This window comes from Engystomops pustulosus, chromosome 2 (genome assembly GCF_040894005.1).
Source record: "Engystomops pustulosus chromosome 2, aEngPut4.maternal, whole genome shotgun sequence".
NCBI classification, from domain to species: Eukaryota; Metazoa; Chordata; class Amphibia; order Anura; family Leptodactylidae; genus Engystomops; species Engystomops pustulosus.
The window spans coordinates 174,573,717-174,593,511 of NC_092412.1; the positions used below are offsets into that span (position 1 = coordinate 174,573,717).

The following is a 19,795-nucleotide window of genomic DNA, read 5'->3' on the forward strand; positions in this document are numbered from 1 at the left end:
TACTATAAAGCCCAAGATATGGGCATTTGAACTGATGAGTCATCTCTTCAGCTCATTTTATTTTAACTTTCGAGCTCAATTTTCTTAACTGGTAAACAGGCACGTTTACTGCGGTAAAAACTTGTTGACAGTCCATTTAGCATTCCAGCAATATTTAGTTTCAGGTTTTTGTGTTGAGAGAATGAAAGTAACATTTCAGCCCTGGTATAATAATCAGTGTTGCTCAGTCCATGCCCATAGGTGTGGTGCATTCAACATCTCTAGACTTAGAATTAACCAACTCTCTACGAATTTCATTAGCCATCTGTGGATGACTGTGGGTTCGTAATAGTTCTAGTAAAGCCTCTTTCTGCTCTGAGGATATATCTTCTTTATATCGCTGGCAGAGAGCAAGAAGACTTTGATGCCAAAGTACTGGGAGTTCTCTACGATCTGCACGAAAAGCCAAGAAGTGAAAAACAAGAGCATCAAGAACCCGGAAAGGAAGGGCATATTTCTTATCTATGAGAAGCCGAAGGAAGATACTGTTTGCTCCATTATATGGCATTTCTGCAATCTTCAGCATAGCAGCACTGTAGCAAAAAAACAAAGAGTAAGCATTAATACAAGTAGAAAAAAAAAACTTGAGTAAATGAATTCTACATTTATTGTAGAACCTAAAGAACATAATTGTTTTCCCTCTGGCTCACTATATACTAATACTAATTCCTGGAGAGGGGCTCACTTCAAACCAAAGCCAGTTTTCACCTTCCTGACCAGGCCCTACTTTTAGAATCTGGCATGTGTGACTATAAGTGGTTATAACTTTGGAATGCTTTAACATATGCAGATAATTTTGAGACCGTTTTCTCATGACACATTTTACTATGTGTTAGTTGAAAAATGTGGATGATTTGTTTTGTATTTAGTTATGAAATAAATTGAAAAATTGAAGAATTAATAATATATAAGAATATAGAATAAGAATTTTTAAAAATTTTAGCCAAAGTTGTCTGCTTTCTAGGCAGATAGTTTCAAGTTGTTTGGGTGGCATCACTAACATTTCCCGAATTTCTGCTTTGTGTTGGCAAGAATTTTAGGCGTCCTCATTCTCCTAGGATGTTATGAGGCCCTTTCAATTGAGAGGCCTAAATAATAATACAACCCCGTTATAGAAACTGCACCCCACATTGTAGGATAAACCACTTTTAGGAAGTTTGTTAATACCATTTACATGTTTCATAGGTGGTAAAACAAAAAGGAGATGCAATTTTGAAATGGTTTTTTTTATCTTTTTAAGAAGAATGCATTCATTTAGGCCAAAAATGACACATTCACAATTGATTAAATTACTAAAAACTGCCATAAAGTTTGATACCCAATTTGTCCCGAGTATGCCAATAACCCATATTTGGTGGGAAACTGCTGTATTGCATGGTCACAATGTACAGGTTATGAAAAAGCTAAATATTGGGCCACTTGAAATTGGCCACTGTCTTGACGTCTATAAACGTGCTATGGCAGTTATGAAAGTGTCAAGGGGTTTACTGTAATTCAATGGGGAATGCAACATACATGTCAGTAGCAACCACAAGTCCACTTTACATAGGTAAATAGCTGACAACTTTGTAGGTAACAGAAAAGAGAAAAATATATATATATATATACCTGGAGTGAAGAACCGGAATAGAGCATTTAGTCAGGATACTTCCAATGATCACTGCTTCTCTCAGAGTACAAGTTCCAGATTCACAAAGAGGTATGAGGATTCCTAGATGAAGAGTTAGATAACAATATCGTTGTGAATTGAGCAGAATAATGACCTACACCATTTAACAATTGTGACATTTAATCTCAAAAGTTTAGCTGTCGGAACTGAGAAAATTTGTGAAAGTTTCTTTAATAGAATCTTTGATACTCAACGGGAGTCTACCACCTACCCAAGTCTTCTGCCACCGTGTTACAGAAAAATTCTAATGGATTTCATAAACACATTATTTCATTATACAGGTTCAAATATTATGTTAAGGAGTCAGTTAGTGAACCAAGGTCGTGTCCTCTGGACCTTGAGTACTGGCATGTCTGCTTTAACCCTAACCATATGTCTCATGAGCAAAAGTTTTGTCCCAATATAATACAGGCAGTCCCCGGGTTACGTACAAGATAGGGTCCATAGGTTTGTTCTTAAGTTGAATTTGTATGTAAGTCGAAACTGTATACTCTATAATTGTAGATCCAGACAAAATTTTATTTTGCCCTGGTGACAATTGGCGTTTCAAATTTTTTTGCTGTAATTGGACCAAGGATTATCAATAAATGTTCATTACAGACACTTTACAGCTGATCATTGTTGTCTAGGACTATACTGAAGCATCCAGGGAGCTTCACCAGAGGTCACAGTGGGCAGAGGGGTCCGTCTTTAACTATGGATAGTCTGTAAGTCGGGTGTCCTTAAGTAGGGGACCACCTGTACAAACAAAGATAGTATTTGTAAAGCAGATATATCACAGGAGCCTCTGGCAGATTGTTTCACTCCCAGAAAATAAAAGTATGGTACATATAGAAAATTACATTTTGTCAGTGCTCACTCCTACCGGGTCTTGAAGGATGCACTTTCAAAGCACCATGTTCCAACACTCTCCTCAACAAGACTAAAGAGGATTTCAATCCAAAAGGGATCCCTTGCACTTTGTGACTTTGATGGTTCAATACTTTGATTTCAATAGGGTTTCACCACAGCCAAAGCCAATTCACTCCCATGTCGGAGTTCCTGAAATGGGTCCTTGTAGGGATTGGGTAAGAAACAGTGCAAATCCTTTGGTTTTAGAGTAAAACACTTTGTTTAATAAAATTAAAAGTGTGAATATAAAAATCAGTAAGTCCTTTAGACGCCAGGATACCTTGCCTCTTGTTGACTTTATATGCACGCTTTTCATTTTCTTTTGAGAATCTGGTGAATTCTGCACCAGATTCATACATGTGTCTGGTGCTGGATGATAAATCTGGTGCAGTATAAGACTGTCTAGTCGTACTCTGCACCTCCTATTAGGCTTATTTTACGCCAGAAAGTTAGCACAAAATTGAGTTGGGTCAGGAAAATTTTTGCCGCACGACCCTTTTTGCAGAAAGGCCACGTCCCAATTAAAAGGCCACACCCCTTTGTCGAGCTAGTCCTAAGAGCCAAAAAAAAGGTCAAAAACCCTTTATAAATGTGGAGTAGACAGGGTATTTTTTTTAGTGCAAATGATGACAGAATTCTGTTGTAGACTGATCTCCCCCTATGTTTCTTGCCCTATCCCTACTAGGACCCATTGCAGGATCCTAAACCAAGGAGTGAACTGGCCTCGGCAGTGGTGCCGCCCTATTGGAATCAGAGTATCATACAGTCACCAAGAATTTCCTCTTGGATAAGATTATTTTTTCCTCTACCAGATCAGAGAGTGTTGTGACATGGTGATTTGAAATTACTCCCTGAAGACCCAGTAGGAGTAGGCACAAAAAAATGTAAATTTCCTGCAAGTTTTGTCCTGCAAGGCCCTCTGCACATGACCATACGGGGTAAAGGGATTCGAACGCACATATCATGCCCCCACAGAGATCTACGGCACCTGTGCAGTGCATAAAACCTATGGCTCTACTCACATGTTCCATTTGGATTGCGTTTCTAAACAGTTCAATTGGAACGTGATGGGGCCCCATGGCATAAAAAAATTTGCATTGAGATGCATGCCATCAGGAACGAGTACCCAGTGTTTTGCATGTAAACATTGTAAAACACTGGGCACCCTCTACCGATCACATGCGTTTCAATGGAAATGCATATACAGTCGGGCCAAGCCCCCTCCCATTCCAAAAGGATTGTGTTTAGAAATGCAATCCAACGGAGTGTGTGAATGCAGCCTAAGAAGTCGTAACCCATTGGTTCAAAAAGAAATAGCAACGCTACAGTTGCCCTGAGTACTTTTTTAGCATATGGAGTTTAACAAAAGCTTCTAGGAAACGGATATCATGATGATAAAATTACATGTATGTAGAAAAATCCTGTGCATTTCTCTGCAATATGCTGTCTGAAGAGTATAACGTTTAGGAGTGGTGGTAGACTCCCTTTAACCCCTACGGGACTCAGCCTCTTTTGGCCTTAAGGACGCGGCCCCATTCTTCAAATCTGACCTGTGTCACTATAAGTGGTTATAGCTTTGGAACGCTATGAGATATCCAGGGGATTTTGAGATTGTTTTCTCGTGACGCATTGTACTTCAAATTAGTTTAAAAATTTGGATGAAATCTTTTGCGTTTAGTTATGAAAAAAAACTACATTTGGCAAAAATTTGGAAAAATTCTTTATTTTCAACGTTCTAAATTCTCTACTTTTGATGCAGATAGTCATAGCTCCTAATTAAATTCATAACTTACATTTCCCAAATGTCTGCTTTATGTTGGCATGGTTTTTTAAGATTCCACATATTTTACTAGAATGTTATGAGGCTCAGAATTTAGGTATCATTTTTCACATTTTTTGTAAAATCACCAAAACCTGTATTTAGATGGACCTGCTCAACTTCTAATTGACACAGAGGCCTAAATAATAGTGAGACTCGTAAATTACCCCATTGTGGAAACTACACACCTCAACGTATGAAAAACCACTTTTAAGAAGTTTGTTAACCCTTTACGTGTTTTATAGGAATTAAAACAAAATGGAGGTGCAGTCTGCAAATTGTAATATTTTTTCACAATACACCCATTTTGGGTGGAAAATTAAACATTTACAATGGATTAAATGAATAAAGGCTCCACAAAGTTTGTTACCCAATCTCTCCCGTGTACAGTGATACCCCATATGTGGTGGTAACCTGCTGTATGGGCGCACGGCCGGGCATAGAAGGGAAGGAGGCGCCATCCAGATCAGATTTGCTATGTCACATTGTACTGTACAGGCTATAATTTTTTTCTTTTTTTTTTTTTAATGTGGACCTATAGGGGCTTATTTCTTTTGCCACATGAGATGCACTTTTCTGGTATGCAATTTGGGGGAATCTATAGGCTAATTGGTGAGATTTTATTAACTCTTTCTTGGTGGAGGAAATGAAAATCATCACTTTTCAGGAAGATTTTTATGGGATTTTTTTGGCCGTTTACCATACCATAAAAATAGTATATTATTTTTATTCTATGGGTCGCCACGATTCCAAAAAGACCTCATTTATATAGATTTTTTATTTTTTCCCATTTTTACTGAATAAAAAGTAATTTGGCAAAAATGTTGTTAATTTTAGCATCACTGTCTTTCATATGCATAACTTTTTTATTTTTTGCCTCACAAATCTGTTTAAATGGTTTATTTTTTGCGAGAAGGATTGTTCTGTTTAGTGGTCTTATTTTAGAGTGCATAACATTTTTTAAATCACTTTTTAGAGCATTTTTATAGGGTATTAATTGAAAATGATCTTTTTTCTGGAGCTTTTTTTTTTTTTTTTTACGGGGTTCACTTTGCGGATCTAATAACGATTCTGTTTTATTATGCAGATTGTTACGGACGCAGGGATACCAAATATGTGGGGGTTTTGTGTATTTTATTCAATTGTACTGAATAAAAACCAATTTGGAGAAAATCTTGTTCATTTTAGCATCACCATCTTTTCATATGCATAACTTTTTTATTTTTCGGCTGACAAATCTGGTTAGGGGCTTATTTTTTGCAAGAAGAGTTGTTCTTTTCTACGGCGTGTACCGTGCGGGTCCAGTAACGATTCTGTTTTATTATACAGATTGTTACGGACGCGGCAATACCAAATATGCAGGGTTTTTTTGTGTTTTTGTGTTTTTTATACTTTATTAAGTGTTTTTATAGGAAAGTGACATTTTAGGGGCTTATATTTTAATGCATTTATTTTTTATTTATTCTAATGTATTAACTTTAGTGTTTGACTTTTTTTTTTTAATTATACAGACTTGAACCAGTGATGCTCTGATCACTGGTTCAAGTTCAATACACTGCTCTACAATACTATTATTGTAGAGCAGTGTAAACTGTCTGAGCAAGCTTGCGCATGCTCAGACAGTTTACAGTTAGACCCGGAAGGGGTCTGACTGCCAGGTAGACCGGGCAGCTCCGGGGCACATGCCAGTCCTCGGAGCTGCCCAGAAGAGGATCGGATCCCCCGGTAAGCGGCACGGGGGATTCTATCCACAGCGCAAACACCCTTACACGCCGCGGTCATGCTTGACCGCGGCGTGTAAGGGGTTAACACCCGCGATCGGAGCCGGCTCCGATCGCGGGTGTTAGCGCAGGCTGTCAGCTGTACTAGACAGCTGACAGCCGCTGCTTCTGGTACCGGCTCCGTTCGTGAGCCCGTGCCAGAAGCAGGGCGTTATAGAACGTCCTCTTGCGCTAAGTCTCTAGCCCCGGGGACGTACTATAACGTCCTGGTGCGCCTAGGGGTTAAAGAGAAGTTCTCTAGAAGTTCTTTTCGTGTTTTGCTCCACTTCTTTAATAATCTACAGCTTTTATATTTCCGCACAAAAAGCTTTAGGATGTATTGTTTTCTGCCTAACAAATGTTACTTCCTAGTGATGGCAATTTAATTTTCCATGCCATATACTGGGAACAAAAAAATCCATATGCAGTGAACTTGACAAAAAACACTTTAGCACCATTTTCTCATTATTTACGTTTTTTACTGTATGCTCCAAATGAAACTTCCCCCTTTAGTCTTTGGGTTGATGCGATTCTGGGGATACCAAATTTAGACAGTGTAATTAACATCTTTTGTAGGGGAAAAAAAACCTTTAATTTTGCCATATTCTGACGATAACTTTTTAATACTTTGGTGTACAGAGCTCTGCAAAGGTAATTTTTTTTGCGGGATCTGATGACATTTACATAGATACCAGCCATGGGACCATATATTTTTACTTCAGTTTTTTGAGTTGCAAAAAGACAAAAAAAGTGGATATTTTGGAGCCATTTCCAGGAATAACTTTTTATATTGATTAATCTTTTTGGATGTGGCAATACCTAACATGTTTATTATTTTAACTGTAAATGGGGTAGGACTTATTTCTGTACTATTTTTAGACCCCCTGGGGGGGGGGGGGGCGCTAAAAATACGGTACTACAGTAATAACCATCTTAGGTGGTTTGATCAATCCTACTCTATTCTGCTATACTACAGTATAAACCAAGGCCGTAATCATGAGAGGCAGGGCTCCATGGCAGCCCTTCCCTAAAGATATACTGTACATACACACATATATATATATATATATATATATATATATATATATATATATATATATATATACATACAAACATTTATACATGTGCTCATGTATTTAATGGTGCACATCCTCCATTCTTTAATGTCACATCGGATGACGGGGCCTTAGGACACTGAGGGCGGCTGCTACAGTATAGCACTATGTGGGGTTTTTGCACATAATCTGTTAGAATATACCACTGGCATATTGTAACAGATTGGCAGGAATTAAAAGTCTTCGGGTCATAAAGACCTGAGACTGTCATGGCGACAGATCGTCATGGGGAGCAACAATGACAGCCAAGATAGTAATGCTCATGCGCTGCCGGCAGGAACCTGGTACTTGTGGTGGATGTTTGCTGCAATATGCCGCAAACACCAGTTCTGTATGGAGAGGGGTCCGTAACATAGCTAATAGAAAAAAAATTCTAAAATCACCATTTCCTCAGAAATTAACAAATAAAATCAAAAACATGTTAAAGATCACTGCATCTCATAATGCCCAATTAAAATATAAAAAGGTTATTCTCAGTGAACCCTGTAACAGAAAATAGCACCCAAACCACCACTTTTGCCATTTCCCAAGAGTGATCAAAAGTTCGTACAGTCCCCAACAAAATGTTAGCATTGAAAAAGTCATCTTTTTCCAGCTTCCTAGTACAATGCATGGAATATTAAATACCATACATGGAAAAAAAAAACCTATGGATTTTTTAGGTTAAGTGGAGAGTGAATAATGGAAATGAAGAAACTAAAAAGGGCTCTGTCCTCAAGTGGTTAACAGCACTTATATTTTGTGTGATACAGCTACGCAAAGTATCATGTATTTGTGAAGAAAATGATATGTACTCTAGCCCAAAATAAAATCCAGTGTGTACAGGTAACATATTTCATAAACGCAGTCTCAATGCACAGCTGTGGGTAACATATTGCACTGTACATCTCCGTACTGTGCAATCCATTGCTCTAAAAAGGAAGAAGTATCGCACAACTACTAAACTACAAAGACATGGCCATCCACCTTAACTGACAACCCAGTTAGAAAAGCAGCAAAGAGGCCACTGGGTACTGTAGATTTTAAAAGCAAGCCATAAGAAGTCCTGTTTGGAGTTTGCAACAAACAAGCAATGTAGGGGGCAGAGTAAGCATATGCTATTAGGTGCTTGAACACGAAAATGCTCTGCGTGGAGGAAAACCAACACTGCATATCATCCTGAACACACCATCCCCACTTTTAGAAACATAAGGATCACTTTAAAATAAATCTTTACAACTTTATGAGATACATTTTGCGTAAAAGACAGGTTTAGATGTACATGTATTTTCCAAAATTCTTATTGCATGCCAAATTTACCTTTGAACCAAGCACCAGGTTTGAATAGTGCTTTTTTAAGAGCCATATAAAGGTGAAAGTTGAGCCGCTTGTACTCTGCTATGTCATCTCGAATGCGAGGAAGCAGAACCAAATTGTAAAAACGCTGTGCCATACGTTCAGGCAGGTTAGAAGAAAAGATTCTGGTTGGGAAGAAAAACTATAGATTAGCAAACAAATCAGTCTTGATATTGTTAGGCCTATTTGGGTAGAGGTAAGCTGCTCTGAGGGATTCGGATATAGAATTTAAAAAGGGGAAAACTGTTTTCTAACATCGCAAATTCAGAAACACACATGAAAAGTACTATATTTATAAAAGCCAAGTCTAGCACTGCTAGACTGTGCAGCATTATGTGAAACACTTAGTGAGCTGTTCCCAGAGAAAAGCCTGAAAGTTCTATTGTTCATGAGGCACTTCCTCCATTTTGGAAATTGTTATTTGCGTTTGTGGTTGCTGTATTGCCACCAATAATTAGGTCAGACTTGAGGTCACCTACGAAGGTTTACCGACGTCACACCCCTGTCTCCAATGGTAAAGCCTACCGTGTTGCTTGATACATTGCTGCAGCAGTCCAGGATTCCGGTTCAGTAATGTATAGGATCTGTTCCCAGTTTGCCAAAGCTGGCACAATCTTGAAAGCTTTGGGGAGCTTACCACTACGGTAAGAGGATAATACCTAAAATGAGAAAATATTATGATTTAACCAAACTCCATTTATTAACTTGAAGATAGCATTGCAGATATGCAGAACAAAACCATAAGCAGAAACAGTTTCCGGGCCCTGCACACAAATAACATATGAATGTGATCGATTCCCATGGCTGTCCTGCTCATACCTGTATCCATCAATCTCTTGAATCTCAGGTCCATTTTTTTTTTATTATATGTTTACTTTTACTGCAAATGGTCAACAAATAAAGTTTTAAAAAAATTGGTCAGATACAATGAAGTCAGGGATTTGGTTCAAGCCCCATGAAACCAAACACTGAAAACAGAATACTTATTAACTAGGATAAAAAAAAAAATTAAAAAAAAAAACACCTTACTTCTTTTACACCTTTGTAGACTTCTAATACTCTAGGGTCAAGTTGCGGCATTGGTCTTCCAGAAACCTCTGACATTGCAGATTCTACTTCTGTTTGTTTCTCTGTGATCTTTTCCATGATAATGTCTGCAAGTGTTCGTCTAAAGCAAAAAAAAAAAAGAAAAAAAAAAATCATTGCCGTTTCTCATACAGAAATCCCAATGCAATTTTTTTTTAATTGTAGAAATGAATAGTGCAGGGAATAATATAAAATTTTGTATTATATCTCACTAAAGGAAAGCTACCATCAAAATGAAGCATGATAGAAACATACACATAGATCTAGGCACATCAACTTTGTTGATCTTCATATATTTGCTTTTCATGGCCTCTTCCTGCCAAGAATATATCTCATATGTCCTTTGCCATCTGTATTTCCCTGCCAAGGACATATCTCATACGCCCTCAGTGTGGCATCTGTATGCCACACTGAGGGCGTATGAGATATGTCCTTGGCAGGGAAAGGAAGGAAGCCATGGATAGCGTCCATCCTCTCTCTTCAGAAGGCGATAACCGAATCCGTGGCACCTAAAATCTCACGTTCAATATGAATCTAGATTTGTGTTTCTAGGTGTCATAGAACTGGAGATAAGTGCGTTTAACCCCTTAACGACCAGGCCCTTTTTTGTTTTTGCATTTTCATTTTTTACTCCCCACCTTCAAAATTCCATAAATTTTTCATGTAGGGAGCTGTACAAGGGCTTGTTTTCTGTGTAAAAAATTGCACTTCATAGTGACGGTATTTAATATTCCATGCTGTGTACTGTGCAGCGGGGAAAAAAAATTCAAATGTAGTGTAAAAAAAAATGCATTTTTTCTGTTTTCTTGTAGGCTTGGACTTTACAGCTTTCAGTGAGTGCACCAAATGACATGTCTACAATATTCTTTAAGTCTGTACGATCACTGGGAATACCAAATTTATATAGGTTTTTTAACATTTACAAAAATTAAAATGTGCAAATCTGTGTGCAGTGTAATTTTTTTCCCGACTTTTGATGACGTTTTTAGTGCTACCATGCTACCAACTTTACGGCCTTCTGTTCACTTTTTATATTTTTCAAAATGGGCACTATATTCTGTTATGGGGTTAAATGCCAGGAAAAACAGTTAGCTCCTGCTCAGGCCCTGACAATTCTTCCTGTTTGTGCGACCCTGGAGGGAAGCTACAACGATCATCCAAATTTCTTCTATTTTCTGCTTTACTGGTTTCCTCAGGGTGCTGAAATAAATGAAAGCTGTGACAGAGCAGGGAGTGTAAATCACCAATTACATTTCTGTGTTGGCACTTTGCGATAAATAATTGGGACTTGGTTGTAGTTTGGGCACTCGGTCTCTAAAAGGTTTGCCATGCTCTAGGGTACTTTAAAGGACTATGGAGGCTGAAGCCCCTCCGGCTCACTTGCATACAGTATTTCATTCTGATGGTAGATGCCCTTTAACGCTAGGCTACCTGATTGATTCTACCATATACTGCCATACTATAATATACTACAGTATGACTATACATGCGGATTTAACACATCATATATTACAATGTGCAAATCGCACATTGTAGTACATATAGTACAGAGAAGAAAAAGAGCCTCGGGTCTTGGTGTGACTCGTGGCTGTCATGGCGAGGGATAGGCGCTCCTTGATGATGTCAGGTAGAGTGACGATCAGTGCAGAGATTCTAAATGCCACAAGCGGCTTTGCTCGAAGGCACCCATGGCAGATGTGCGCGGGTGTTAGCGACAGGTGTTTGCTCCATTGTGCAGCAAACACCCCGGGAGTATGAAGAGGGCTCAGCCCGTGATCCGGCTTCATACCACCACCGCCCCCCTCCCCACACACACTACAGAACGTTCAAGGAAGTCTTCAGGGGTTAGAAACATTTCTGGATTGCAACCAAATATTTAATGGTTTGTGTTTTCTTGGGAGTGTAGATTCTTTTTGATGTTATGTATTGTGGTATATATAAATCTGGTCACTTTTGTTATTTTTAAATCCCCTTTTGAGCATAAACCTCTGCTTTGATGTGAGTTTTTGATATGTTTTCATTGCAGTTTGCAATAGCAAGTGTTCCTGGTTTATCCATTGTTAATTTTGATGGTAGATTTCCTTTTAAATGGGACCCAGGATTAAAAACAGAGGGAAAGGTCGAAAAAAAAGACACACAGGACATTGAAAAAAAATAAATAAATAAGAAGAGCTGTACAAGATAACACAGAATAAGCAGCAATGCACCACCAAAATTGAAGCTTTTACTTCATGTAGTTTTCACCAGATACTAACCAACCAATCTTCTAATTAAATAGAATAAAATATTCCTCACCTTAGAGGTGGATTTTTGTTCATGAACAACTCAATTGCTTTCTCATCTTCAGGATTCACCTGCACCTCCTCACTGTAGTTCCCTGCATCCATTGAAGCAGCTTTCTCCAGTGTAGGCCACTCTTCATCCTCAGAATCAGACTCATTGCTTTTACTCTTGTAATCTACACAAAATAAAGAATTAGCATTGTTTACACTGGATATCAATGGACTTTTTGTGGCTTCTGTTAGTGCTTCCATTAGAAAGTTATAATAAGCAGCACGGAGCGTAGGGTACAAGATGTCCAGTGCTCCGGGCTGCTCATTATACACCCCCCCCGCACCTCTCTCTCCTATGCTGGGACATCTGGTCCCTTACGCTCCGTGCTGCCAATTATAACTTTCTTTTCTGTATAGTTGCCCGACGGCCTTCATAAGCGGCCTGGGGTTCTGTTCTAAGAAATTTAAGATCACTAATGCCGTCCGTCAAGGATGCCCGCTATCTCCCCTGTTATTTAACATCTTTATAGAACCCCTTGCACAAGCAGTAAAAACAAATAAAGACATCAATGGAGTAAATATCAGAGGAGATAGGTACACAGTGGGCTTATATGCCGATGATATAATTATTTCATGCGAGGAGCCAGCTGTTTCCCTGGTCGCCTTTAAAAAGGTAGTTAAGATATACTCCTTAGTATCATATTACAAAATCAATGAAAGCAAAAGCAAACTGCTACTAATAAAGAGAACCACGGCACTAGAAAGAGAAATCAAAGAAAATTTTTCATACTTATGGTCCCCAGAAGGCTTCCAATACCTGGGGATACAGTTGGCCGGCTCCCTTAAAGGAAACCTACTGTATATTCCGGCGTATAAGACGACCTGGTGTATAAGACGACCCCCCTACTTTCCTGTTTAAAATATAGAGTTTAAGATATATTCGCCGTATAAAACTACCCCTTTTCCAACGCATACAAAACACCGGTAAAAATTTAAAAAAAAAAAACAGATTTGAATTTAACATGGTCCTTTTTTTAATGTAAATTCTTATGACATGCAGGTATATAGCAGGAAAACTGTCGCTCAAAAACATAAGGCATACAACAACAACATTACCATTACAGCACAGCCCCCGGTAGTATACAGCACAGCCCCCGGTAGTATACAGCACAGCCCCCGGTAGTATACAGCACAGCCCCCGGTAGTATACAGCACAGCCCCCGGTAGTATACAGCACAGCCCCCAGTAGTATACAGCACAGCCCCCAGTAGTATACAGCACAGCCCCCAGTAGTATACAGCACAGCCCCGCATAAAAAAAAAAAACTTATATACTCACCCTCCGGTGGCCCCGATGTGCGGCGCTGCTCCCCCGATGTCCGCGCCGTCTTCTTTCTTCTGCTGGGCGCCGCCATTGAGCTTCCCCGGCAGGCGCCTAGTATGACGCGCCGCTGCTGACGTCATACTAGGCGCCGACCCGGGGAAAGACATGGCGGCGCCCAGCAGAAGAAAGAAGACGGCGCGGAAGACTGAAGACAGCACAGCGCGGCCAACGGAGGGTGAGTATTTTCCCCCCGATGTCTTTTTGAGGCTGCCGGCAGCCATCGCTGTGCAAACACCCGCGATCGGTGCTAGCACCGATCGCGGGTGTTACCGGTAAGCCTTTGCTGCAATATGCAGCAAAGACTTACCGGCTATGGAGAGGGCTCAGCCCGTGAGCCCTCTCCATGCACCGGGACCGCCGCCGTATAAGACGATTACCGGCGTATAAGACGACCCCAGAGAAGACAGAAGATTTTTCTGTCTTCAAAAGTCGTCTTATACGCCGGTATATACGGTACCACTTAAAAAGTGGTAGGTTTATACACATATACATGGCACCAGCTCAGGGTGAGCTGGTGCCAGAGCATATTTTTGTTAAGGGAACAAAGTCCCCATCTTAGTATTATAAGTTATATTAACTTATAACTCGGCGCACCGCACTTTGTTCCCTTAACAAAAATATGCTCTGGCACCAGCTCACCCTGAGCTGGTGCCATGTATATGTGTATAAACCTACCACTTTTAAGTGGTAGGTTTCCTTTAAAGAAACTATAGGAAAAAACCTGACAGAATTAAATGATAAGATAACTAACATAATCAAATATCTGACAAACTGCCGCCTTACTTGGTTAAATAAAATCGCTGCTGTAAAAAGAAATATTTTACCTACTGTACTATATTATATGAGATTTATTTATCCCCCTGAGATTTCCAAAAGAAGAGATAAATAAGATCCAAAAATATATTGATAGATACATTTGGAATGGTAAGCCCCCACAGTTGCCCATAAAAACATTAAATGCTCCGAAAAGCTTAGGCGGGGTGGGACATCCGAATCTATCAAGATTCCAAGAAGCTACCCTAATGGAACCAATAAAAAGTTTATGGCAAAATGTAGAGGGAAAAATGGACCACCATAGAGGAATCGTTTGCAAAACAGACATCACTGAAAAACTTAATTGTAGCTGACTGGCTTGGTTATAGTATGACTGGGCTGATGCTTGACACCACTAAGGCAATGATAACAGCATGGCACAATTATCATTCCAGCAGGTCAGATATACACCTGGCTAGGCATGAAGTTGATATGGATGTTCTTAGCCTGTGCCTTATATAGATTTCCCAGCAGAAAAATGGAAAGCTGCAAACCTCTCCTCTTTGGCCATTTGAGGATGTCTATAACACACATAGCATCCCCAAGGGTGAGTTCCTCAACTATAAGAAATTGGTGTCGTTTCTGCAACGAGTACAAGGGAAAATGTACACCAACAATGTAGGTAGGCCACTCTTTATAAAATTTTTTAGAGGGTAAAAATAAATGGAAAGGCGGTATCTCAATCGCATATGGGGATCTAAATTCCCTTAGTTCCTCAAATACTAAATTAACATATATGCAAAAATGGGAAACAGAATTAGGGAAAACATTTCTACTAAGCGACCGGCTCTGATCATTTAACAACAGTTTAATGTGTTTAAATCACAGCGAATGCTTCCTGAAAAATATTTTAAGATGGCATTTAGCACCAAATAGATTAGCAAATATTTATAACAACACAATAAACGAATGCTGGAGAGGATGCGGTGAACAAGCAAATCTTCATCTGTGGTGGCACTGTCCACTTGTCACAAATTACTGGGTACAAGTGGCCAGGTTGTTTCAAAGACGATGTAAGGTTAAACTCCCTGTCTCCCCAGAGATATTTCTTCTCAACATTATAGAGAAAGATGTGTCTTTGCCTAGCGAAGCCTAAAAAGGATACCTTTGGCAATGTTCAACAGCTAGGCTAGAGATTCAAAACAAGTGGAAAACAAATTGCTCACCTCCGATAGAGAGAGTAATTTTGGGGATGAATAAGCTAAGGAATTATGAGCTATTTATGTATGAGGGGGGGGGGGGGGGAGCCACAAGTAAAAAAAATTTTTTTCGGGTTGGGATATATGGATATGTAATTCAGGAAGATAAAGTCAAAATTGATATCGGACACATAAGAAATAGGACGTTGGGACACGGAGGAGAGAAAAAAAATTAAAAAGGATAGGAGAGGAACGTGTGACAGGAGGGATTAGGGTATAACAGTAATAAAGGAAGATATATAACACTTGTATCTGTATAGACAGCGATTGTATTTTGTATAGATAGCACATGGTTCTCTGTTTTGTTCTGGGTTTTTTTCTCTTCTTTATGTATCATATAACGATTGATTGTTGACTCATACAAAGAATTGTAAATTTTCTTTTTTTTTATTGTCCTTCGAAGAAATAACACAAACAAAAAAAAAACAAACTTTCTTTTCTAGGTGATCCTGGCATGTCAAGCTTAATGAAAAACAGCGCCAGGATCAAGATAAAGATGAGCAGATGTGAGTATTGATAGGTTTTTGGTTTGGTTGATTGTCTTTAAACTTTTATTATCCTTTTAGTGATGGAAGATAATGAAGGAGGTCCTAACACAAGTGTGAAGTGGGCCTTAGTATGATTTGATTGTGATAAACTATTTTGATAAACAATAATATCTTAGAGGTTCTTAAATTCTATGCCGAAACTGAAGCTAAAACTGAGAATACAGAAATAAATCTAACATGGAAGATATTCTGTATTTAAAATTATTCCTATTCATTTTACTGCTGTTTAAAGGACATCTACCACCAGGATGGAGGATTGTAAACCAAGCACACTGACATAGTGGTGAGCCTGTAAGAACAGATACTTCCAGAGGGGGCAAACACCAGTAAATCAGTGTGTGGTTTACAATCCATCCTGGTGGTCAATGTCCTTTAAGTATACAATGCAATACTTCACTTGCATGAACTTTACATTATTAAACTGGATACTTTAACCCCTTAAGGACGCAGCCATTTTACAGCTTAAGGCTCAGCCCCATTTTTTGGATTCTGACTTGCGTCACTTTATATGGTTATAACTTTTGAACACTGTTACTTATCAAAGCGATTCTGAGATTGTTTTTTCCCCACATGTTGTACTTCATTTTAGTGGCAAATTTTGGCTGATAAGTTTTGCGTTTATTTTGCAAAAAAAGAAAAAAAAAATGATGAATTTTTTGAAAAATCTCACTTTTTTGAAATTCAAAATCATTACATTTTCAGGTAGATATATTTACCACCTAAATAAGTTGCTGCATAACATTTCCCATGTGTCTACTTTACATTTTCATCATTTTTGAAATGTCTGGATAATATATTTTGATGTCGCTCGGCTTACAAATCGAATAGCGATTTTCCGTATTTTCAGAATTTACTCTTTTGCAGATAAATACAGTTTTGAATGAAATGTTACATATTTAGTATCAAAACCCCCGTATATAATCAACCCATTTTCAAGTCTGCACTCCTCAAACTATCAGAAACAGCTTTTAGGAAGATTGTTAACCCCTTGAGATCTTCATAGTAATTGAATCAAAATGGAGGTGAAATTTAGATTGGTCAAATTGTTCCAGTTATATGCTCATTTAGCCCTTAAATTTACACATTTCCAAAAGATAAAAATAGAAAACCCACCATACAATTTGTTCTGCAATTTCTCCCGAGTGCAGAGACCCCCAACATGTGGGTGTGACTTGTTTTATGGGTACACAGCGAGGTGCAGAATGGAAGGAGGGACCTGCAGCTGCCAGGATTTTAGTTTCCTCTTTGGTCCCTTTTGTAGGCTATAAATTTTCACTTTTTCGTTATTGGGGCCATGTGCTGGCATTTTTTTTTGCGGGATGAGATGCTTTTTTCCAGTGTTGCCATTTTGGGGTTGGTATCACCTATTGTTGAAAATTTAGGAACTCGTTTTTGAGGGTATGAGTAGAAAAGCATCAATTCTGTACTGGATTTTTGACCTTTTTTTTCGTGTTCACCGTTTAGCCTAATAATCATGTTAGTTTATTCTATGGGACGGTACGATTACGGGGATACCAGACTTGAATATATTTTCTTACATTTTACTAAATTTGTCAAATAAAACCGTAATGTGGGAAAAAATCTATCATTTTTGCATTGCCGTCTTCCAAGTGGCATAACATTTTTACTTTTTTGACTTGGGAGCTGGTTGATGGCTTGTTTTTTTGCGGGACATGCTGTACTTTGCAGCAGTATCATTATGGAGTACATATGTTTTTTTGATCACTTTTGATGGCATTTTTTGTAAGATTGAATAGGTAAAAATGTTAATTTTTGGTGGGTTTTCAATAGTTTTTTTTTACGGCGTTCATCGTACGGGTTCAATAATGATTTACTTGTATGCTACGGGTTGTTACGGACGCGGTGATACTATATATGTGGGGTTTTTGTTATGATTTAGACTTTTTTGGGCTTATATGTCTCTTTATATGTTATGGGGCTTATGGGCATTTTTATTGATTTATTACTTTATTTTTTATTGAATAACATTTTTTTTTACTTATTCACTTTTTCCACCATGGGAAATGACCAAGCAATCATCTGATTGCTTGTTCATGATAATACTCTGCAATAATCATGTATTGCAGGGTATTATCAGTGTTAGCCTACGCACTTGCATAGGCTGGCACTATGCCAGTAAGATGACGTCACAGACGCCATCTTACTGGCAGTGCCTGCAGGCAGTGCTGGGGACCAGATCGGACCCCAGCACTTCCATAGCAGTGATCGGCGTCCCCCGAAAACTGTTCAGGGGGGCCGATCGTGGGGCAAGTTAGATGCCGCGGTCGTGCTGACCGCGGCATTTAACGGGTTACACACCCGTGATCGGAGCCCACTCCGACCGCGGGTGTTACACTGGGGTGCCGGCTATTAGTTACAGCCGGCATCCCGTGTTTCCCGATGCCGGTTTGGCTCTGATCCAGAGCCGAGCCGGCATAAGCGCCGTGGCGGATATATCCGCCACGGAGCGTGAAGGGGTTAAGTGTAACTGTAAAGTTGTAATTATTTTACTAATTATTATATGCGATTTCCCCTTTAAAAACAAAACAGAACAATGCCCATATTGTGCTGCTCGCCGCTTTCTTTCCAAATTTATGGCATTTTTGTTCTGAATGTGTTTGACAAAATTCCAGAGGTGAAGTGGGTGGAGACTAATGTCTGTCAGTCTATGCCCTCAAGCTGAGACCAGTTAGCATGCCCACAGATCCCATGATGCCTTGTGTTCTCAAAGTAATTTATCATTACATCCATTTAGTTTCCTAAAAGTAAATCCACTGAACACTGCACATACAGGATGCATATGGTGACCAGCATGGCAGCTTCCATCACATGGAGAAGGGAACATGTAATAAGTGGTAGAAATCATCAGTACACCAGTTACATGCAGTCTATAGCCTGTGGTGTGAGCACTAAGGGTTAATAGTTTATCTGAAGAGAGCTGATACTGCCAATGACAAGGTGAGGAGGGAAGCAGCATGAGGTACAGAGGAAGTTCTGTAGAAGCAAACTGGGATGGAGGAACTGATAGGGAACACTGAAGAGCTTCTACCTCCACAGCTCTCAACACATACAGAGAGTTTTTGTGTATAAATATTAAAGTCCTCTCAACAAAATAGAGCATATTAGTGAATATTGTTACCTTGTAGGGCTATCTTCTGAGCACAACCCTCCCCAATCAGCTGATCCCACTAGGTCTTGCATCTGGGAGAAGATGACTAGGGATGCATGTCCCCAGTAGGATATCCTTCATATATGCCATAAAGATACTAGAAGCCAATACTCTCTAGAACATTCTGCCCAGGGCTCTGTCGCGAGACTCTTACCAAGTACAGTGGTCTTCTGGTTGGGAGGCAGGCTCCCGGCCCCGTGTTCAGCCTCCAGCTCTTCCTGCTGAATCCGGGCCTGCTCCAGGATCTTCCGTGACAACTTCTCATCCACGTAACCATCATCTTGGGCCTCAGAACCTTGCCCCCGCCGCTTGACCCGGGTGGTGGGCCTGACTGATCCTTCCTGCATGATCTGCTCTCCCAGCGCCACATGACGGGGAGCGGATCCCCGTGAGCCCCGCTGTTTCGGCATCGTTACACACGTGTGGCACAGTATCTATTGCGCATGCGCTACGTCAAAATGTGGCTCAGAGTTCACACTTCCGTACCGATGTAATCACTAGCGGAAGTGAAGTCGTCCATTTTATTGTAGCCGTCTCTGTTTCGTTTCTTTATTATCAGACGGGGCAGAGTAAATGGACTTCAATATGTGCGTATCACAGCGCTAGGGGTGGCACTCACAAACGGCATAACTCTGCGCTGGCACGTCATCTTTTAGCTCTGCTGTCAGGACAACATGGGGGTGACATGGTGAGTAG

General features: G+C 39.6%; 2 protein-coding genes across 2 annotated transcripts in view; one reads left to right on the forward strand and one right to left on the reverse strand.

The window, feature by feature from the left end:
- Window positions 1–19,648, reverse strand: BYSL (bystin like). The gene is made up of 7 exons (XM_072137333.1): window positions 19,254–19,648; window positions 12,010–12,172; window positions 9,658–9,796; window positions 9,154–9,287; window positions 8,593–8,753; window positions 1,648–1,750; window positions 1–572 (listed from the first exon to the last, which is right to left on the reverse strand). The coding sequence occupies exons 1-7, from the start codon at window positions 19,507–19,509 to the stop codon at window positions 224–226; spliced, it is 1,305 nt and encodes a 434-aa protein (XP_071993434.1). The 5' UTR covers window positions 19,510–19,648; the 3' UTR covers window positions 1–223.
- MED20 (mediator complex subunit 20) overlaps window positions 19,585–19,795 on the forward strand; it is a 17,999-nt gene continuing 17,788 nt past the window's right edge. Inside the window, exon 1 of the mRNA XM_072137334.1 lies at window positions 19,585–19,787. Within this exon, the coding sequence (XP_071993435.1) occupies window positions 19,774–19,787 (14 nt within the window). The 5' untranslated portion in view covers window positions 19,585–19,773. The remainder of the gene's footprint in view (window positions 19,788–19,795) is intronic.